General features: G+C 35.9%; 1 protein-coding gene across 1 annotated transcript; it reads left to right on the plus strand.

Moving 5' to 3' along the window:
* Positions 1 to 237: 237 nt before the first annotated feature.
* LOC149910795 (uncharacterized) lies at positions 238 to 22652 on the plus strand. Its single transcript, XM_090108838.1, has 27 exons — positions 238 to 372; positions 740 to 871; positions 2174 to 2262; positions 2658 to 2750; positions 2979 to 3039; positions 3251 to 3334; positions 5365 to 5547; positions 5991 to 6157; positions 6609 to 6672; positions 6755 to 6838; positions 7187 to 7335; positions 10302 to 10416; positions 11036 to 11128; positions 12133 to 12258; positions 12921 to 12989; positions 13980 to 14060; positions 16486 to 16626; positions 16856 to 16927; positions 17989 to 18075; positions 18410 to 18475; positions 18677 to 18787; positions 19112 to 19205; positions 19294 to 19412; positions 20502 to 20650; positions 21179 to 21539; positions 21846 to 21935; positions 22241 to 22652. The coding sequence occupies exons 1-27, from the start codon at positions 238 to 240 to the stop codon at positions 22349 to 22351; spliced, it is 3126 nt and encodes a 1041-aa protein (XP_089964964.1). The 3' UTR covers positions 22352 to 22652.
* Positions 22653 to 23656: the final 1004 nt, after the last annotated feature.

Below are 23656 nucleotides of genomic sequence, written 5' to 3' on the forward strand. Positions count from 1 at the left end.
ATGATAAGATGATATCTTGGATCTATAATATTTTAAAAAACAAATCCATAAAATTTGCACGTGATTTCCACTAATAGTGAATTTTGAGTGAATTATTTTTTTGAACTATCGTTCATGTGCACCAACCATAAACTATCAAAACCGAAAAAAATACAATATTGACACGATCCGTGACAGAATATTTTACTAAGCAATGTCCATTTACATAAGATCATCCTAAGATAAATAGCAATAGATATGGAAACAAGCGGAGACAATACAAAATGTGCGTGTGACTCCGGTCCCACTCTGGCCGTGCTTGAGGAAGTACACCGGGCATATGAAGAGAGGCTGAATTTTATTAGTTCGACGAGCGGGTCGAATAAATTGCAAGTTAGTTCTTACTATTGAATATTTTGCTTGTATGAGGATGTATCTATGAATGAATACATTTCATTTTTTTCATCCACACGTTCATCCACACAGATGAACGGATTTTGCTTTTTTTGTATGCAGGAATTTAACTTACCAGTACAAAACGTATTGTATTCGGTTCTGTCAACCTGAGTAAAGCATGCGGAGTATAGCTCGCTACATAATATTTTAAATCCTTTTTTTAAGTTCAATCGCTTTATGTCTTAGATCATTAAATTTAAATGAAGTTAACTAGGTAATTTAAAACTAAATGCAGAAGTACATTATAACTATTTCCTGTGCGATTTATTTAGTATTTTTAGTAAAGCGATCCCTATATTTTTAGAAACAAGTCCAGTTATTAAAATCTTGGGTCAGCGATCTAGTGGAACAGAACAAGTTACTCGCGAAGACAGTGGAAGATTTGGAGATCGACCTCACAACACGGCTGCTCAGTGAACGAAGAAAATATACTGAAGTTAGTCTTTTTATCTTATTGTTGATTATACGAGTATCATGGTTGTCTTGCAAGCGCGTCATTTGTGTTTAAAACATTTTACTGCGTTTGGTGATAGTTTTTTTAATACTTTATGCATTGAATGTCAGTTTGTGAGCATTCATAATATAATTACACTGCTTTCGCATTCACTTTGATTTATTAGGCGTTTGTTAACTTTTCAATACATATTTCAATATTGCTTGCTTTGATAAAAACGTAACTAGCCGTAAGTTGCGATTGAAAGTTGTAATCCGCGTAGATGGTGTCGGAATTGCGCGCGGAAGTGACGTCACTGCGCCGCCGCTTGGCGCGAAAAGACTCTGATTTGCGCGGGCTGCTCGAGGTGCTGCGGCGCCTGCGCGAGTTCGATTATTGCGCGATTGACAGCATACATTTTAACGAAGTCACGCAGTCTGATATATTTGGACCGGCTGCTTGGTTAGTATTTAAACTTTTTTAAATTATTATGAATTTAATAGTTATTTCTGCCTTTCGGCTGCAGTTTCGGCCGCATTGTCAAGGGACAGCTCATAATAGTTCCCGTTACCTACTATGGAATTTTTGGGATAATTCTCGTCCAAAAAGGTTCATTGGTTTAGAGACTGACAGACAAATAGTTACTTCCGCATTTATAATATTCGTACTTATACAAAACCAATTAAAATATTATAATCACGTTTTTTTCTTCTGAAATAATGGTTTTGCAATGTAACCTATGTAGTATGTTGCACATATTTACGAGTTAACTAGAATACACTATTTTTTGGTTTCAGGAATCCAACAATGGATCAAGGCGACACAAACAAAACAAAGCACAAGGGGAAAAATAAATTAAATAAAGTCCATAATTTGTGATCGTGTTTTTATATTTATTTTTTGATGTTTATACTTTATTCAATATACTTATACACTATTTATTATTTTGTGTTTTATTAAGCGGGCTACTTACACACCTGCCGCAGGAACAACCTCGGTTGTACGGCGGTCAGAGCAATTTCAGCTGTCACACATCAATCAATTTTAGGAGCTGAATTCCAATATTGTTCCTGCTGCAGGTATGTGAGTAGCCTGCTTTAATATACTAGCTGTGCTGTTACTATTTTTAAGTGAAAGACCACTGAAAGTCCCGACAAATCGGTCCATATTACAGAGATGAGCGGGAACAAACAGTCTGACAGAGAATTCGAATAAAAATTGTTAATACACAATAATCTAAGTAGGTATTTTAAGCGGTTTTAGTAGAAAGATTGTTAGTTATTTCTGTTTTTATTTGTATTATAGAACGACACTGGTAAAAAGAGTGGCGATCAAGTGAACGAATTGAGAATGAAGATTGATAGTTTACAAAAGGAGAATTTACATAAAGACAGGTAATCGAATATTACATACTTAATTCAATTAATATATGGTGCTAAAACTGGTCTACGTACAATTTAATTTTAGAGATAGTGCCGTCGGCTGTCTACTGCCCTCGGTGTTATATAGGTAACAATGTGAAATGATTAAAAATCTTCGCAAAATTGTGCTACCGAAGGCATATGGGGCATTTAGGCACGGTTTCCTAAATGGGTTTCAGTGACCTTTGCGCTTGATGGGCACAAGATGTAATGACCTTTTGAATATTTCCTGATATTATTGTTTCAAGCCATAACTCAACCTAGCTTCTATTCAAGTAAACTTTACCAGGTTCTAATAGGTAGTCGAACTAAGGAACAATAAAAAACAATTACATACGTATCACCTGTCGATAAAATAATATTTGCAGAGAAATCAAAAGACTAAGCAAGGATGTGCAGCAATACGAACTGACTGTAAAGGGTTTGAAGAAAGACGTGTCTATGACAACTTATCACACTCCGTAAGTGTATTTTATTTTCATGAAAAAAGTAGTGAACTGAACCATAAAGCATTTAAATGTCTACAACTTAATATCAAATCGTACAGAACCACTCGCTGATGAAAGAGAATATTAGAATGATAATGAGTTAAAATGCTAAGAAACGTGCTCCTTATATTTATTTTGTTACCTTTATTTACAACTATTAGGCGACAAACTGGATAGAATCTTTAATTATTGATATTTCAGTGATGTAAGCAAAAAGGACGTTTCTGTCACAGCGGAGATCTGCTGCCCTGGAACCAAAGAGGTGCAGTATATTGTAACTTTGCTAAATGAAACTTGATAACATTGGTCCAAACTTAAATTATTACTACTTGGAGTAAATTGTATGCTTCATAACATTTTTTTTTTTGTAATTTTTTGTCAGAAATTAATATTTTTGTTGATAAAGTTTTTTACGCATTCTATTCTTCAAAGTTTTATCAAAAAATCTTTCTGGAAATGTAATTTCTTCAAAGTGCGGTGACCTGGAGCCGGTGAAGGAGTACGGGGACATGCTGCGTGGTGACGCGCAGTACCAGGCGCGCCTGCAACACATGGAGGTCAGCGTTAAGGCACGCTATTTATATAAGTTTTGGTGTCCTGGGCTCGATTCCCAGACTGGAATATAATACAATATCAAAATCAGGGTTTACTTTTGAATTCGATAACAATAAATAAAATAGAAATAAGCCCATCTCCTCATTGAATGGATACTTACTTACTTACTATCTGGCGCAGTGACCCCAAAGTGGGTCTTGGCCTCCGACAACAAAAGACGCCACTTATCCCGGCACAGTGCGATGTTTTGCCAGTCTCTTCTGTGCAGTGCCACGAGATCGTTATTCACTTGGTCCGCCCAGCGATACTTAGGACGGCCAACCGGCCGGCGGCCTGAGGGACGCCCCAAGTAAACCCGCTTAGCAGCCCGATCATCTCCCATCCGCAGAACGTGCCCTAACCATCGTAGCCTATGCGCTTTAATCTCGCCTATGATGTTTGGTGCAGCAAAAAGTTCCTCCAGCTCCTTATTTGATCTGATTCTCCAGCTACCGTCGTTTAAGGGTATCGGGCCCAATATTTTACGAAGTACTTTGCGTTCCGTGACGAGAAGCTTCTTTTCTTCTTTTTGGGTGAGCGTCCAGGTTTCACAGCCGTACATAAGAATCGGCCTTATCACGGTTTTATAGATTCGAAACTTTGTACGTCTGCTCAATAATTTGGACCCAAGTATCTTATGAAGTCCTGCGTTACACCGAAGAGTGTTTTGGACACGAAGTTCGATCTCCTCTTCTCTACTATTAGTGTCTGTTACAGGACATCCAAGATACTTGAATGTAGCTACGCCCTTAAAAATGGTGTCTCCAACAGTTAGGTCTTCCCGCTTTTGTCTCGTGTTTCTATAACGGCGCATGTGCTGGTACTCCGTTTTGGATTCGTTAATACTAAGCCCAATCTTAGCGGCTTCTTCTTTAAGGCATGCTACAGCCTCCGTCACTTGCTGCTTCGTTTCCCCTACCATTGCGAGATCGTCGGCATATCCGATAACCTTGTACTGTCCGTTTAAAGTTACTCCACCATTAAGGTTATGGACTTTTCTAATGACGTGTTCGAGTGCAAGGTTGAAAAGTAGAGGTGACAAAGCGTCTCCTTGCTTCAGACCGCTTATGACAGCAAACTCATTCGTGAATTCAGCTCCAACTCTTACTACTATATTACTTTCTTGAGTAGCCATTTCAACAAGCCTGACCAATTTTGGAGGGATCTGAAAGTTCTTTAGGATGTTATATAAAGCGGGTCTATCTACACTGTCATACGCCTTAGCAAAATCTACGAAGACCGTGTGAATGCTCTGTGCGTATTCCCATTTTTTCTCCATTAATTGTTTTAGGAGAAAGATTTGGTCTACTGTGCTACGATTGCGCCTAAAGCCACACTGATAATCACCCAGAATGTTTTCTGCTAGTGGCTGCAATCTCCGTAGCAACACGTAGGACAGAACTTTATACGCCGATGGTAACAACGCTATGCCTCTATAGTTACAGCATTCCTTTCGGCTTCCCTTTTTGTGGATTGGGCATATGATTCCTGTATTCCATTGTTTTGGTTGTCGTTCCAGATCCCAGATCTTTCCTATGAGTTCAAATAGTTTTATTTGTGTGGTCTTGCCGCCGTATTTCCACAATTCCCCTGGTATTTTGTCAATACCTGGGGCTTTATAATTTTTCAGTTTATAAATGGCTTCCCGAACTTCTTGAAAGGTTGGAGGATTAACTGTTTCTTCATCTTGTATTTCGGCTGGAGCGTCTACTCTTTGCTGAGGAGCTGGGCAGTTCAGGAGTCCTTCAAAGTATTGTTGCCACATAGTTTTTAGTGTGGGCATATCAGTTACGAGGTTACCGTTTTGAATGGATACAGAAATCGTTTTTCGCAATTCCTCCCTTTCGTTAAACCTTTTTATAAAGTCTTTTTTCACATATGTAAAGTATTATTTTTTTGAGCAATCTCACAAATATAAAAAATATCCAGCTTATAATCACAAAATGAGTACAAAAAACGTAGAAAAATGCCACAAATCCTGTCGGGTTTGCAGTCAAGCGGCGAGAGCGTGCGCGCCCTCCGCGAGGTGAACGTGTCGCTGTCGGAGGAGGTGCACGCGCTGCACCGCGTGTGCGCGGCGCTGGACGAGCAGGGCCGGGTCGCCGCGCTAAGGGCGCAGTTCAAGGACGAGATCATTCGCGAGATGCGCCGCCAGCTGCGACAGGCCAAGGCGCAGGTACACTACTTACTGGCTTCGATTTACTGTGCCTTCAAAATATATTACAGACTAGCTTTACGCAGTTTTACCCCCAGTGCACAGCTCCTGTTGGTCTTGGCGAGATGATATTATATAGCCTATAGCCTTCCTCGATGAATTTTTCAAATTTTTCAAATCGCACCAGTAGTTTCCCAGATTAGCGCGTTCAAACAAATAAACAAACTCTTCAGCTTTATAATATTAGTAGGTATAGATTATAATAGTATAGCTTCGTGCTTCTGATGTTTTGATTAAAAAATTAAACCTTAAGAACCTACCTACACATAGCTTCTACTTTCCTTTTTTCGTCAACCAGATTGATACGTCATGATAAAAAGTAGCTACTGATGAAAATTCCAAATCATTCAGTAGTTTTCAATCTGTCCTTACCTCGGCACTCATAAAAATCTTTCTTCCTACAGCTAAAAGAATGTTCGAGCAAGAACGATCAAATGCAAGAGCATCGGTCCTACGAGTCGCTGTGTCGCCAACCGCGCAAGTCACGTGACCTGCCCGACCTGGACATGAACCCCAACTGGGTCTGCAACAGCCATTATGACGGTTCGGGAGATGACGGGTCGTGTAAAGAGTAGATAAAATAAACTTTTAACAATTAGGTCTTAGGTTCTGTCGTGCACCTAGCATTTGTATCCAGAAAAGATTTAGGGCAAAAAACTTTTCAATGCTCATTATTTTAATATAGTTTAGAAGTTTTTTTTATTTAGATTTGCAACTAACGCAATATTTGGTCATGCTACTTCCTTTTGTGTTTATTTTAATTAATGGTTAAGATTAGATTTGCCAATTACGGAGTCACCCTACCGTTGATGATGGGTTGACCATAGTTTTTTGTTTTCTCGGATGAGAACATAAAATTCTGGATTATAGATTCGTATTTTTAGCTTTTTTAACGATGTCAAGTGTCTAATATGGATAATAAGGCCTGGCTGTGCAGAATGAAGATAATCTTATTTACTGTATTTTTATTTATTGCATTAAATTAATTTAATTTAAAAAAGTATTTTATTTTTATCTTTTAGCCATATTATGAGTATTTTACATATTTTATCGATATCCATTACACAAAGGAATTTGCACATTTCGGTGAGTATCAATTATGTTTGGACCAATGTTAAATAGCTACTGATACTTATCGAATACTAGCTCATCCATTCGGTGTCACCAGGTGGGGATAGTGACGTCCACACCTAACGCCAGCGCACACCAGAGGGCGTTGCTTGATGATAGCGACATATCGGTTGTGGAACGGGTATGGTATTACGTAAATATAATCGTAGATGGAAATGTATGTTTGTTTGTCTGATTTGTTGAATGCTAGCTGATGAATGTGTGTATTGTTAGTAGTCCTTAGAAAAGGATATAGATGCTTTATATGTGGAAAAAAATTATAGAATAATATAATTCAGTTTAATGTATGTCTATACCAGAAACCAAGTCACACCACTATAAATGACAGAGCGAGAATTAAAAAAAATTTCTGATGTCTTTGGTTGAATTATGATACTAAATGTAGAAAAAAGTTACAATTTTTTTTTATAACGTACGTAACGTAGCAATTAGTTATAACATCAAAATCTGTTCAACGTAATTGTTTCAGTCTGTATCCCCTCCACTACTAATAACAGATGACTCTATAACCGAAGAAAAGTCTGATTTACGAGATCCATCAGTGCGCTCGCTCGCGCAAGTGATCGCGACGCGCACTGGCGCGAGTCGCCGGGCCAGTATTTATAACGATACTACACGGTAATTCGTAATAGTTTTGATAAAATTATATAAAAGAAAGCGTTAGAACATCATTTACTTGTCTATCAATTAGTTTTTAATTTTAAACGGCCACGTGAGTCAAGTGTATATTGGTATCTATAGATATGACAAATAGTCCAACTTTAACTTTATGGTTCGAAAACACTACAACATGCCCCTTCATGACGATAGTTTAGATACAATTGCATCGCATGCAGTCTATAAATATTTTTTTAAATACCTATTAAGGTTTGATCTAATTTAATTTCAGAAAGAAGCGGGAAAGCGGTCAATGCGATTGTGGTTATTTAAAAGTAATTATATTCCTCATTTTCCATTTTACATTGCGTGATACATCACTGTAGCTTACACTTAAATTTAGACTTACGCTACACTACAATTCTTTAACTGTAGGTCACTGAGTAAAAAAAAAGTATTTTTATTTATGTATTTTCGGCTTAGGTTTTATCTTAGTATTAACTTGGTCTTTAAACTAAACATACAACATGACAAACGGAAATCCAATTAATCGTCGAGACAGTTTGTAGAATTTCATGTAAAACATAATTAATTTACGTGCTGGGTGGTAAGTTAATGTGCGTCCATGATTTACGATATCCTGACGTGTGTAGCAGTTCAAATGTGCGTGTGTGTGTGTGTGTGTGACGTTTATGTTTTGACTCATTCTAGTAGAGCTATTAGCGAAATGCTGTAGACTACAGTGTAGTGTAGAGTGTAGAGTAATTAATATATGTGTACGTTTTTTTTGCCCGCCCTAGCTGTAGCCCGCCTGAAATGTAGAAAATTACATCCCGATTGGCATAGGCAATACATTTTTTTTTATTTGATTAACAAGTTGTCTTTTACGTGGAATATGGTCTCGCTTCCACGCAATTACCTAGATCAAAATTAAAGTCAAAAACGAATTACCTATATAATGATCTGATTGTTATTTATTTGTAAAAATAAGAAACGAACTTTAAGATTCTTTGACGAGTGTCACTCTTACTCAAAGAAATAAATAAGGTTATTCTAAGAAGTAGACCGGAAGGGATTCGAAACTGTTGCTGAAAATAGCATAGTGTTAGAGCCGATAGTTGCATTGACAAACCACATATAAAAATATTTTTTTATTTTTTAATTTAACTGCGCCAGGGAGATCGTTAGGTGCGTTTTTATATTTCTGTGAAACTCTTTGTCGTATAAACTATAAACAGTTCAGCTGCTCGATGGATTTTAAAATATGAAACAGAGAAAAGATTTGTAAAACAAATGCTTTCTCTACCATGTAATGGTTTCGTCTCATTCCTAATTGGTGTATATGTAATCACTCGTCGGTACTCTCTTTCTTAAACTTATACTCTTAGAAACAACTACTTGCAGAATCATGTCTCCAAAGTCCAAACAATGTTAAATAAGTACCTAATGGCTCGAAAAAACATACAAACCTAGCGCATTTCTTCATAATCCTCTCGCATAAACCATAACATATTTCTCAATAATCAAAGGAATGTTTTCGTGGTCGGGCTGAAACGTTAATGGGCGCGTGTGACGAAACGCGGACAGGCGACGCGACGGAAGCTGACTTCACTAGTCACTACATAGTATAAAACAAAGTCGCTTTCCCTGTCCCTATGTCCCTATGTCCCTTTGTACGCTTAAATCTTTGAAACTACGCAACGGATTTTGATGCGGTTTTTTTTAATAGATCTAAGAGTGATTCAAGAGGAAGGTTTATATGTATAATAATATCCATTAAATAGTGGAAAAGTACTGTTATTTTTGAGGTTTCTAAAGTGATGTCGTAAAAAATTACATTTTTTCCGCTTACATTGCAAACGCAGGCTGAACCCTACGAGTTTTATCAAAATAATGTACTAAGTATTATACACATTGAAAAGGTCTACAGAAAAGTCCGCGATGGTATATGTCTATCTCTTATGGATAACCCACAATAACTTTTTTTTGTCATTTACTTTTTACGACAAATAATGGCTAATTTTCGAAGCGATTTTAACCAATACAGCATTAATCCTTAACCAATTAAATACCTTGAATACATTGTTCATTTAATATAGATCTATATGGCCCTTTACACCGTATGATTTAAGTGAATATTTTCGAAGATATTACAGATTTAAAAATTGCGGGACGTACCGTTTGCGGCGGTACCGGCCAGCCGCCCGGCTATCTATCGGAGCGGGCCGCTATGTTTTTATATACAACGTTCACAGTTTTTCTGTAGTGTATTTAGTATCAGCATTGCACCCGTGCGAAGCCGGGGCGGGTCGCTAGTTGTTAATAATTCACCTAGCTACAGGATGTTTCATTTTTCCTGAAGAAAAAGTAGAATAGGTTTGTAGAGGCTTGCTTCGCTAACTTGGGCGTCGCGTCGTCTGCTTTTTTAATTTAGAACTGCAGCAAAAGCCCGCTTTCAAGTTTTTTTTTTGAAAAGAAGGTAGTAAGAATAAAGAGTCTCAAGTTATATAATTAATAATTATTAATTAGTAAAAAAAACTTCACCTGAAAGTATAAAAATATTACGATACTACAAACTGCCAACCTTAGTCAATAATTATCGCTACTTAAATTTAAACTACAAATTTAAATCTGAATTGACGGAAATAGTGTCTATATGTTGCAAATAAAGCACGCCCTGTGTCACAGGTTGGAGGGTGCTAAAAGAAAGCTAGAGCAAGTGGAGCAGCTTCCGCCACACAGCTCACTGAAAACTACTATTTACGTTGCCCTAAAAATATCCGCCCACGCTCAGAGCAACGTTGTACGGCGATGCTGTGTGACGCGTAATACAATCACACTGATTTTCGCGCTTGATTGTACTTTTAATCAATATTGTCTGTGTGTGACTGTACCATTAAAAAAAATAGACGAGTGGTTGTTTTGGCGCGAAATTTCAGTGTTCTTATAATTTCACGTTTTGATTTGTTTATTTTATCTGTATTGTGAATGAATAAACTACGGAAAGGATATTTTGTTGTGTTATTGAATTTATGTGTTTTAAACATGATGTTCAATGGATTGTTGATGTATGGGGATTCTGATTGCAGCGACTTTTTCAAAGTAAGTTAACAAATGATTGCAAGGAATTAAATTTTGTTTTCTTCAATTAAATGGCATAGCCATTTAATTTTCATTACAAATATTTGTGTTGATGTTCAATATTTATAACGAATCGAGAAAAGGAATAAATATCTACTCAAAATAGGTATCATTTTATACAGACTTAATGATAGAATATTATAAAACTATCTTATTGAATCTTTATATATTGATGTTAGATAATTCTGAATAGCATAAAGCTTTCAAAAAGCTGCTTTTCAACTTTTTGTTCTTTTTTTGTATTACTTCTATGTTTTGTTAATTTAAAACTGTTCGAATAATCCAATATTTTTCTAATTAAGCGTAATTTTAAACAATAAAACTATTAATTATTGTTGTAGAGCTAGTAGGTAGGTATTTTTTATGTTGAAAATAATATGCACGTAATGAAGCGCAATCTGTTTTTTTGAAATCACAATAACAATATTCTTCAGTGTTTTGAGATTTTCTCCATAAATTTCCCTCTAAAAGTTTAGCTACCGTGATAACATAGAATGTGCTTACATTCTATGTTGCCTGGTAGAAATCGCTTATTAGTTATAAAGCCACATTTTTTGATGTAAATTAACTTGTAATCTAGGAAAGCACGGGAGCTTCAAGCTTGGCGGAGAGCGTGAGCGAAGCGGAGCGGGCGCGATGTTTGGAAGACAAACTGCATGCTACGCTACAAATTGTATGTATCTTTGATTATTTCATTTAATAACTCAGGCCCCGGAACCACAGACACAATAGAAAATCTATTGTGTCTGGGACCGATCGGGCCGCTTGGGGCTCAATGGGTAAAAATCCTTAAAGAATACTGTATACTAATGAGTTGGCTTACAAATGTGTACTTACGTTAGTAGAAAATTATTTTATACTTAAGTTTATAACCACAGTTTATAACTAAGTACGTCCGATTTATTAAATTCCACTGACGCTCTCTATAAGACTCTACCTATTGGTTTTGAAAATGTTTTATCGGAGTAATTTGCGTATGAATTATACAGTTACTATTTCTAAACAACAAATTTATTGCCAAATTATGACAAAAAGTTTTTTTTTTGGGGAAATAATATACCCAAATGCAAGGTAGCATGCGTCATGGGGATATTGCTTAAATTATGTTATTTTAATATTCTTGCATACACAACAGGAAATATAAATCCCTTAATAAAGCTAATGGAAGCTGGACATCCATAGCAGATCAATCATGACCAAAATAACTCGCAGCGAGCACCCTTTGAGTGGATCAAACGATACATTCATTTAATTATAAGTAAATAAATGGTTGTGTTTTAATTTTCTAACGTCTTTATTAGGATAAGTTATTCGTTCGAATTGTTACGATTAAATATTTTCACATTTCTTCATTAGCTTCGTCTTCGCCCGAGCCGAGCCAATTATAAAAATATAATAGCCTTGATGTAATGTAGATTCTTTACTCTAAAGTCTAAGTATAATAATTACTATTTAATTCTAAGTATGTAGCTTTATAATGGTATAAGATTTTTATAAACTGTGTGTGTAGTTTTTTGAGTAAAATCTTAACAAACAAAAAAAAAACAACGAATCCGTATCAGTGTAGACAAGTTCGAAACAAACGTTCTTACTCAATCAATATCAATATAGCCTATATTATCTGGTACATCTTCTAAATCTATATAAAAAAATAATTAATTGAACAACAACAAACAGTTAAAGAACAAAGAAGAGACGGTACGAGTGCAAGCGGAAAGCTTAGCGCTAGCGGAGGAGCGGATATCGTCGCTCGCTTCCAAAGTACCCTCCGCTAAGCTCAATCAGGGAACACAAATTCAAGCTGTAAGTAATATTTATAAACATTTATGACATTCATTGTTAGCCCTACAAATCGAAATGTGTCAATTTGCTAAGTACCTATCCAAATTTATCTGTACGAAATTTCACTAGCAAACATTTTTCCATACCTACATCCTAATAAACTTTTACGATTATAGCATTTATAAAAGTAGATACATCCTAATCATATTCTTTTGTTGTCCCATCGAGAGCTATAACGTGCTTTTAAACAGCACGTTGTTATATTAAATAACGTCCAAATTAAGCTATCAAAAGTAAAAATAACTTCTAACGCTCATCTGGTACAGCCGTACAGAAGTAGTAGCTCCAAAGATAAACGCGTTTTCGTAAACAAACAAATACTTTCTCATTGATGAAAACATAATTGTATAAAATTTCGTAGCACCTCAATAATCTAGCAGATAAATAGATGTTCTGGTCTTATCTATACTAATATTATAAAACTGATGAGTTTGTTTGTTTGAACGCGCTTATCTCAGGAACTACTGGTCCGATATGAAAAATTCTTTCGGTGTTAAATAGCCCATTCAGCGAGGAAGACTATAGGCTTGTATTATCATCACGCTAAGACCAACAGGAGCGGAGCACTGCGGGTAAAACTGCGGAGCACAGCTAGTTATTTATATTTCGTAAATAATTTGTAGTTGCAGAAAGGCATATCAGTTGGCTGCAAAACTGAGATGACAGACGTCTCAATATCTGCTGAGACTCAAGTTAGTGTTAATTTGATACACTTTATTGAAAATAGTTGGTGTGTTTTATTTTACTGATTTTCAGTGGCCCCTCTTTGAAGCGATTGGAGCGGCAGTGCGTTCAAAAATATAATAATATGATATAATGTAAACTAATTAGAGCAAAAACATGTACATAAGATAATTTAACATGACATATAAATAGATAAATGTTTAAAATTAAATCATAATAATAAATACATAATATAGACAGATAGATAATATACCTACATAATATAAAATATTTGTAAACCTAGTAAAAGTTAAAACCATCACACAACGTTTACGTACTAGATGCATGATTTTTTTTTTGGGGAATGTATTATGTATAATCGTCTTAATTTTCTTCAATAAGAATTCGCTAGTAACAACTCGTAAAAAACTTTTATGACGGTTACTACAGATTGTTTAATTAAAAAAATGTGTTAATCAGGCTCTAACAACACATGTTAGCATGTAATTTGGCATGTTTCCGCGGATATACAGGGTGTCCCACTATGGGTATACTAAGCGCGAAGGGACTTGTTGTTTTGCATACACTGATCACGTAAAAAATACTTAAAAAACAAAATTACATCAAAAATTTTTTGCAAAATTTTTCCTGAAAATCTATGTTTTCTTCTCTAGCTTCGCGCAGCCGGCATATACCGCTCCTCTAATGTAAGCATTTTGTCTATGAAAACATAATCTTAAACGGCAGCTCACGTGCTGGTGGCAAAGTTGGGTGGGTTGCTTGTTATGGTTGTACACATAGAGTTTTAAGAATTCATCTTTTTTAAAAAAAAATGCGTCTGGAATTTTTTAATTATTTTTTACGTACTCAGCGTATTCAAAACTATAACCTCCTTTGAGCTTAGTATACCAACAGTGGGACACCCTGTATAATAAAATTAATTTAAAGCTAATAAAAAATAACCATAATATACTAACAAAACCACTCGAACATTAAAAAACATTGTAGAAATATTTTAGGAATCAAACGGGAAAATCGTGAAAACATTAAGGGATAATCTGACAGTCATAGAAGACCTTTATAGAGAATGTTTTTATGAGGTAAGTCAATATCTATTTATGATTTTTTTTCATATCATAATATCATCATCATATCATCGGAGTTCGGTTATTTGGGGTGAAAGAAATGATTCTCAAATTGATAGTTATCGCGAGATATGTGACGATCGTTTAAAAGAAATTGATCTCCCCCAGGAGCTGTTCAGTTGCAGTGGCGGGTCGTGTTCCTTGGCTGAGCATAGAATTGTTTTAGATCGACTTTATAGTAAAATTGTACAGAGTCTATCTGAAGCGGCGGTATTGTCTTGCGAGGCGAGGCACCCTAAAAAAGATAGACGAAATAGATTATGTGGGTGGAATAGGTATGTGAGAGAAGCTCACCGGGAGGCGAAACTTAGTTTCAAGTTGTGGGTATCTCATCAGCGTCCGAATTCTGGCCCTGTTTATAATCAAATGTCTATGGCTCGAAAAATATTTAAAAGTCGACTTAAATGGTGTCAAAATAACCAAGACCAGATTAAAATGGACATACTAGCTGAACAGCAGGCTTCAAAAAATTTTGTTCAATTTTGGAAATCCACTTCTAAACTTGATATTAAGCCAAGTTTGCCGGTGAGTGTGGAGGGGCGTAATAAACCTGAAGATATAGCTAATATGTTTAGAGAACATTTTAAAGTGCGATCACCTTTGGGGCCTTCGGCCGCGATTTACCAGGAGCCCGGCTGGTGTGGGGATGAGCCTCTGCTTCATGTCTCTTCTAAGCAGGTTGCATCTATCATAAAAAACATGAGTAGAGGTAAATCTCCGGGCCATGACGGACTCAGTGTCGAACATTTAAAGTATGGGGGATGTCACTTGCCGAGGATACTTTCCATGTTCTACACCTTATGTATTAGCCACGCCTATCTTCCCGCGGCTCTCATGAAAACTGTAGTCGTGCCTGTGATTAAAAATAAGACGGGTGACATCTCCGATAAGGGAAATTATCGCCCCATATCGCTCGCAACGATTCTAGCCAAGGTGTTGGACAGTGTGCTTGATGCTAATCTTAATGGCTTTTTAAGCCTCCATGACGCTCAGTTCGGTTTTAGACCCGGACTCTCTACTGAAAGCGCTATTTTGAGTCTTAAGCACACTGTTCAATACTACAACAAGCGTAGGACTCCTGTGTATGCTTGTTTCCTCGACCTATCCAGGGCATTTGATCTGGTGTCGTATGACGTCTTATGGAGGAAGCTGAGGGACAAGGGTATACCGGCAGGCATATTAAATACGTTTAAATTCTGGTATGCTAACCAAAAAAATGTTGTTCGATGGTCTAACTCATACTCCGAAGTGTATGGACTCGAATGTGGTGTTAGGCAAGGCGGACTTTCGTCTCCCAAGCTATTTAATTTATATGTCAATGACCTTATTGTCGGGCTCAGCAGTATGCATGTCGGTTGCAGCATTGGAGGTGTCTGCGTTAATAATATCAGTTATGCCGATGATATGGTGTTGCTGGCCCCGACTGCTTCTGCTCTGTCTGAATTATTGAGAGTTTGTGAGAAATACGTTGAGGCACATGGTCTGCAATACAATGTAAACAAATGTAAATATGTTGTATTTGGGGACACCGGTAAGTATCCTAGATGTACTTCCACCATAGCTCTTAATGGTATAGTTATAGAAAGAGTTAAACAATTTAAGTACCTTGGGCATATGCTTACCGATGACCTCCGAGACAATGTGGACATTGAGCGGGAGCGACGGGCGTTAGCGGTTAGAGCCAATATGTTGGCTCGTAGATTTGCTCGTTGTAGTAAAGACGTAAAAATAATGCTTTTTAAGGCGTTCTGTCAGAATCTCTACACGAGCAGTCTATGGGCCAACTATGCGGATCGATCGCTAAATGCTCTTCGTGTCCTATATAATAATGCCTTCCGAATGCTGTTGAAACTGCCACGCTTCTGCAGCGCCTCCGGGATGTTCGCTCAAGCACACACATCGGATTTCTGGGCCGTCATTCGTAAAAAAACAGCTTCTCTTTTAATGAGAGTGCGGGGCAGTTCCAACAGTATTATAAGAACCATCGCGGAGGATGTAAGTGCGCCAATCATGGGACACTTTGTGCGCACACTTGTTGCGTCAAAGCGACATGTCTACGCGTAGAGTGTCCTATGGTGGACTTAGTTTTTAGTTTTTTTTTTTAGATGTAATTTTACTAACATTAATACTTAGGTTTATTTTTTTTTTTACTAACAAATGGATCTACGATATCCGAATTTTTGATGCTAAATAAAATAAATAAATAAAATAATATATGCGTTTGATTTCAAAAACCTTTAAAGCGAGAATCGAGTTTGATTGACGAAATGACAATTAATTTGTCGTATTTTCCTTTGTAATAATCTTCAATTTTTAGTGAAGTTCTCTTAAGCTTTATTGAACCCAATGAATGTGTATAATATTATATTTTCCCAAAAAGACAGCAAAACAAGAGCAATTAATAGAAATGCTCCGACGCTCATACCTCGAGCTGCGTGTGACGGACAAACAGAAAAACGAACAGATCGGCAGGCTGCAGTACGTTGTGGATACCCAGCGCTCCTCTTTGCAGACTTACCAGGTATGTTAGCGCCGTTTAATTAACCACCTGGATTATATTCAGCCATTTCATCAAATTGCTAGGCAAATGCTCAAGACAAACTTACAAATAAATAAAAAACTGCTATTTTCCGATGATCTCTACATAATATCATAAATTAAGACACATAATTAGATAATAGTTTCAAAAATCTTTAATGTATTTTTTCTGTATCTCAAATGAATGATTGTTAAAAATACCTTTGTTTTAGGAAATAGCTGTGGAGGTGGAAAACCTGAAGGCAGAAATATCTAATTTCTTGAGCAGCTCTAACAATGATTCGGTATTGGATTTATGTTACTCAAGATGTGGCTTGCTTAACGCTCTTAAATATTAAGCTTTATCTATTTTTCATAATTTGTTTGTAATAGTTTTTTCTAAAAGTACTAAGTAACTACTAACATTCTCTCTGATTCTGATTCTTGTTGTTAAATTATACAGGGTGTTATTTAGGGTGTTATAGTTTTGCATACGCTGAGTACGTAAAAAATAATTTAAAAAATCCAGACGCATTTTTTTTTCAAATAGATGAAATGAAATGAAATGAAATGAAATGAAATATGTTTATTGTGGATACATAAAAAAAAATACAAATAAAATAAAACAAAGAAACTTAAATCTAACTTAAATCTATGCATGCCACAAAAGGCCTGCCACTCAGTGCAATACACTGATTTTCAGTGGTTGCCTTAGAATGCCCTGTTGACAGTGGATGTATAGATGAATTCTTAAAACTCTATGTGTACACCCAAAACAAGCAACCTGCCCAACTTTGCCACCAGCACGTGAGCTATCGTTTAAGATTATGTTTTCATAGACAAAATGCTCATATTAGAGAAGCAGTATATGCCGGCTGCGCGAAGCTAGAGAAGAAAACATGGATTTTCAGGAAAAATTTAGCAAAAAATTTTGGACCCAATTTTTTTTTTAAGTATTTTTTACGTGATCCGTGTATGCAAAACTACAAGTTCCTTCGCGCTTAGTATACCAATAGTGGGACACCCTGTATATTTCCAATCGGAAACAATAACATTGATTAAAAAACACACATTTATTCTGTGATAAACAATCTCTGGTCCGAGTGTCTCCTGAATTTTTTTTAACTCTCGTTTGATAATTGTTATAATTATTTTTAAAATTCGGTGTTTCCGATAGGAAATTCGAATATCGTGCACTTAGATAATAATGTTTGTCTGCCTAGTAGTTAAGTTAATTTTTGCCAATTTTTATCAGTTTTATATTTATTTATAAGTTGTTTATATCGCATGTCTACATTGTTTATTAACCCTGTAATATTCTATACCAATAAATTTTTAAATTAAATCGTGGTTTAATTTCGTGTAGGGCGTGTGGGAGCGGGAGGAGGGTTCGGTGAGCGACGACCTCGCGCACATCGCGGCGCAGCTGCATACGCTCAAAGAGATGCTCACTGTACGGTGATCTTTATACATGAAATTTGTCTGCTTAAGGTGTTTTATAATAAATTGATGCACTTATTTGTATCACAATACAGATAATAAACCTACGAAGAGTAGTCAGGGCTTATTGAAAGAATCATTTAGTAAAAGGGTCTTCAAAATATAAAATTCTTTAACTTTGTGGTTGGTTTTTAAGGAAAAGCAGAGATGGATAAATGTTAACATAATATAATTTTTAAAGACGAAATTATAAATCATTGTTATTGCATAGTTCCTACAGTTTACAGAATGATAAAAATAAATAAAGCATGTGAATATTAATCATTTATCAATTTGATAATTTATAGGGCGAGTGTACATGTGGACTAGAAGAAGAGAATAAGAAACTACGAAGACAAAATGAAATTAATGAGGTAATATTTTTATTTATCGTCCATAGAAGTAGAAATTTACATGCCATAAAATATTTGTTTTTTAAATAACCGTCTTCATGTAGGCACCTAGTGAAGATATCGTATTATTTGTACTACTTATAGATTAAAACTATTTTCTTTAAGAATTAACTTTCAAATCAGAATATAATAGAATAGATAACATCGATTCACACATTCCAGGTACAGATAAGTAAATTGCAACAGAAGGTGATCGATTTGGAAGAAGCGCTCGAAGACAAAGAGAATATCGACAATCACTACCAGAGACAAATACAGGAAAAAGAATATGAGGTAATGTTTACTGTTCTAATAATATTTTTTTTTTAATTCAGTTAGTGATTTACTTTAGATTCACTCTTAAAATCAAAATGAAAACTCAATTTGACCACTCAGACCTAAAATATTAAAAACCAGAACCAGAAACACATATTAAACGCATTTTTTGTACATAAGTTTATATTATAACAAAGCGAGGAACGAATATTTTCTACGTCGAGATATTATGCCACAAATTATTTATGCCGATGAGCGAGAACTACTAAAGATACAATGATAACATTTTGGACGAAGAAAATAATATAGTTAGTATTAATTAAGGAAAAAATAATTTTCCAGCTTAACCGCATCCGACAACAATTATATAAACTAGAAAAATCTTCGCAAGAGGAATGCTGCGAGAGATTGACTGCCGAATTGAAAGATGCAAAGAGTAAGAGTAACCTCTATTTTATTTACAATATTTATTTTTATTTATTTTGATTAATTTAAATAAACTACACAAATATTTTACATTGCAGGATTATTAGATGAGAAAACAACAGAATTGGCCAAAGTTCAGCAAAAGTGTCAGCAGCATGAAGCAACTATTGATGAATTAAAAGAAACACTTGAGAAGTCCAACGTCAATGCTAAGGATGTAAGTCGGGAGTTGTATTTTATTTTTATGCTACCAGTTGGAACGTCTTCTAGCTAAAATAGATCAGCTTTGAAGATTTTGTACAGTAGCGGTCTGAGTATTGAACCTTGCGGTACTCTGCGGCTTCCATGGTATACAGAGCTAACTTGTTGTCTCTTTGCTTTAAAAATAAAAGTCTTCTAAATAAAGGTAAAGGTAAAGTCTGTCATTGATAAATCATTGAAGGATGTATGGATGAAAAATTGTCTTTCTCTCATTGAAATTTTGTGTCATACAAAGTCAAAAGCTTATCAAAAATCTACAAATATAGCATTGTTTTTCTTACACTGTACATAATATATCTTATTTTCTAATTGTGTAGTTGGTAGTATATTTGATGGACTTATTCAGTGGTCGAGAGGTCAGGCGTTGCCTCGGTAATTTGAAAGACGCGGGTTCGAATCGGGCTTCTTGATCGAATTTATATTCTTAAAAAATGTTTATTTTATAAAGCAAAATGTTTATTTATATATTTGAATGCTATAAAACTAAATGTCATATCTATACTTAATATTATAAAGCTGAAGAGTTTGTTTGTTTGAACGCGCTATTCTCAGGAACTACCTGGTCCGATTTGAAAAATTTTTTCGGTTTTAGATAGCACATTTATCGAGGAAGATAGCCTTCCTTCCTAGGATATATTATATTATGACCAACAGGAACGGAGCTACGCAGGTGAAACCGTGAAGCGCAGCTAGTAATTTATATTTTGTGTCGTTGATGGAACTGCATGTGATAGTTTAGATTTAAAACACAATTGACTAGTAAATTTTTCACTTGTTACACAGTTGATATATTTATTGAAGTGAAACTTGTTTATCGGGGTTGGAAAAAAATTTAGTGTAACATTTTTTCGTTACGCGTGACATTTTTCCGTTACGCGCCATCTTTTTCTTATCTCTTCACCACGCGCGACGTATTTCTGTAAGGTTGCATATAGTAAATTATTTTTTTAAAAATAAGGTCATAAAGAAGTTTCACTTCTTACGTGTGTACACTAGTACACGCACACATTTTTTTTATATTTATAGTCGTATCTATCGTCCACAGAGCGCGGTCCACGCGGAGGTGGGCCGGCTGCTTGCGGCGGTGCGGTGTTGCCGCTCGCAGCTGCGCGCCGCCCGCCGCCGCCTGCGCGCGCTGCGGGCCGACCTCTCCAGCGCACGGGAACACTGCCATACGTTGCAAACGCATTATAGGTGGGGTTAGACGGTTTATGTAATTGGGATTGAAATTGGTTTGCGTTTTAATTGAAGTTTGAATATTTTACTAATATTTGACAATAAATAAAAAAACTTGATAGGTTTAAAGGGACACCCGAATGGAACGAAGTTATTTTTGAATAATTAGTTAACAGACAGACAAACAGATAAACTCGCGCGGCCTAATTACATTTATAGGAAAAAGTTTACAACTTTTCGTCTTATTTTTGAAGTGAACTCCGCTCCCGGAGTGCAACCCGTTTTTTTTTTCCGTCTGGACTCTGGTCCCTTTTCACAACGCACGATAAATAACTTCGTTCCACTAAATATCGTATGTAGTAACTGAAAAACAAGCTCTAGTAAGATAAACTCATGAAATTATTGTATTACCGATCCTTGATAAGTGTAAAAAGTTTCAATTTAATCTATTCGTTAAAAATGTATCTAAACGAAACTAACGATGTCAGTTACATACAAACATACCAGATGAAGTTCGAACAACCGTTAAAAAGTATTTCTTCACAGAGAGAAATCAAATTGCGCCCACAACCTGCAAGCCCAACTGGAAGAAGCCCAAGCCCGCGGCGCCGCACTATGCGACGAGACGCGCCATATTGTATGCACAGTTAGACGCTGTCTCAAACAACAGAGCCAGCGGCAAAGGGACCAAGAGGAACGGATCAAACAACAAGAGACCTTAATACGAACGCTACAGAGCTCACAAACGGAAAGCGCGCTGAACGAGCCGTGCTGCTCCAAGTCCATACACATGAGGTGTGCGAGCGAGACGGAGCGAGGCTGCGGTAGGAGTGCGAGCGAGACGGGTAGTGCGCCTCCTACGCCGCCGCGGAGGCTGTTGCGGAAGAAACAGTTAAAAGTGGAGACGGTGAGCAATAATAGAAAACTCATTTGTAGCTAAAAATGTGACCATGAATATTTTTTTTAATTGAAAACAAATCGATTTCACATGGGTTTCGAACCCGCGTTTTTTTCCTTACCTGGGACGCTAGCCTAGCCACTGGGTCACCTTGTAAGAATCCCGATTGGTGATCTAGAATTTTTTTTATTCATTAAAAAAATCTCATTTATTTATTAAAGCATTTGAATGCTATAAACTTATATTAAATATGTGGTCATATTTAATTATACAATGTTGAAACTACGATTTTTATTAATCTTTCTACTTTTTCAGCCGTGTAGTTGCAGCGTTAGACACGTTAGCGTGTCGCAGACGAGGCGAAGCGAAGACGATTGTGCGCACGGCTGCAACGTGCGGTATATGGTAAGTTTATTAATTTCAAAGAAACTTCTGATTTTATAAGTTTTGAATATCTTTTCTGCTCTGCACTTAATTCATCTGTATGTTTTAGAAATTCATTGTATAAGTAGCATTTAAAACAATAAGGTCATTTACTGATAAATAAAATGGCCATAAACTTATTCAAACTACCGGACGAAATGATTTGTTTCACTACACTACTAAAATCAAAGTAAAAAAATCTTAAATCCATAGGATATTTATTTATTAATTTAATTTTATATACATATTTCTTTCTATTCACTTCAATACCCATTTATATCATACAGCGCGAAGTATCCCCCCCGGACGAGTTACTGGAGCGAGTGGAGCGCGCACACGAGGCGCTCGCACTCGCACACCGCCGCTGGGGCGCACGTGCGGCACGGGCACGGGACTGAGGGGAGTTGGTGGTGGTGCGGGGATACACGGGGTTTTAGTGTTTAGTGATTGGGTGGTGATTTGTAAAGATAATATGAACGATGAAAAGTAAAATTTTGTGGTTTATAGTAATAAAAAATGATGGACGGTGTGTTTAGGCGGCCTCTACTTAATATAGTATGATAGGCTTTAAATATCATAATTAAAATGGTAAATTAATTTAACAAAATGACTTTATTGTGATGTGATGATTTTTGGAGATTGATGATGGTGACAGAATTAAATTAGTATTTTAAAAATGAATTTTGTTACATTATTGAAGGCTATAGTTAACTACTATTATATATATTAAAGCGGGTAATTATTGTAAAATTTGCATTTATTTGTATTTTTATGAAACGCATTTATTTTACCTACTGTAACAGTATTTGCTAGTCGTTTAGTGCGTGATTAATTATTTATTAATATATTGTTTATATTTTAATAAACTTGTTACGTTTTAATGTTTTGTTTTATTTTTACCACTTATATCCTAAAATATACCTCTGGTTCCTGTGTGCGAGTACCTACGTCATAATTTCGCAATAGACAGATTTTAATCTAAGTTTAAGTATGCATAAATTATAATAGTACTAGCTTCCGCCCGCGGCTTCGCCCGCGTATTGTTTTGATAAAAGGTATATGTTAGGCCTATGTCCTTTCTTAGGGTCTAAAGATTGTCTGTGCCAAATTTCATCAAAATCGGTTGAGAGGTTTAAGCGGGAAGGCGTAACAGACAGACAGACAGATTAGATAGTTACTTTCACATTTATTATAATATATTATAATTAGTAGGGATTCATTATGTACCTATCTAATTCCTGCGATATATGGGTTTAATTTAGATATCTAAAACCATTAAAATTTATTGTTTGGTAAGTTTTGTGATTACACCACAGATTAGATACTAGTTACTGCTACACCTCATAGCAAATAAACTATTTTGCTCTAGAATTTGACCCATTTGAGGACAGTTTTAAGTTTTTTTATAGGATTCTGTATGTTACGCTCAAAAACCGAAAACGCTACGTCGCTTTCCTTTATTGGCTCGTTGTGAGCTTTTTTATCAGAGACACAACACGAATTATGCGTTGTGGCTCCTTTACTGTGACCATAACGCGTTGTGAACTATTTTTTCGCTCAAAGCACATTTTCGGCTTTTGAGCATAATATATCTTTTTTTTTTAATTTTCATATAATCTGGGCCAGTGGTTTCGGCCACATCGATACACATTCATACATAAGAATTTTAAGAATTGCCTAAATATATTAATATAGCACACAAT

This window comes from Colias eurytheme, chromosome 2, assembly GCF_061535395.1.
Source record: "Colias eurytheme isolate Ceu_HAF_F1 chromosome 2, ilColEury1 Martin Lab GWU primary, whole genome shotgun sequence".
Lineage (NCBI taxonomy): Eukaryota > Metazoa > Arthropoda > Insecta > Lepidoptera > Pieridae > Colias > Colias eurytheme.

What these genes read in the sequence shown, in the direction of transcription:
- LOC149910795 (XM_090108838.1), top strand. Translation starts at nt 238, where the DNA reads ATGGAAACAAGCGGAGACAATACAAAATGTGCGTGTGACTCCGGTCCC. An exon ending in ATGACAACTTATCACACTCC is followed by an intron (nt 2,751 to 2,978) that starts GTAAGTGTATTT and finishes TTGATATTTCAG; the next exon opens with TGATGTAAGCAAAAAGGACG. An exon ending in ATTGCAGCGACTTTTTCAAA is followed by an intron (nt 10,417 to 11,035) that starts GTAAGTTAACAA and finishes CTTGTAATCTAG; the next exon opens with GAAAGCACGGGAGCTTCAAG.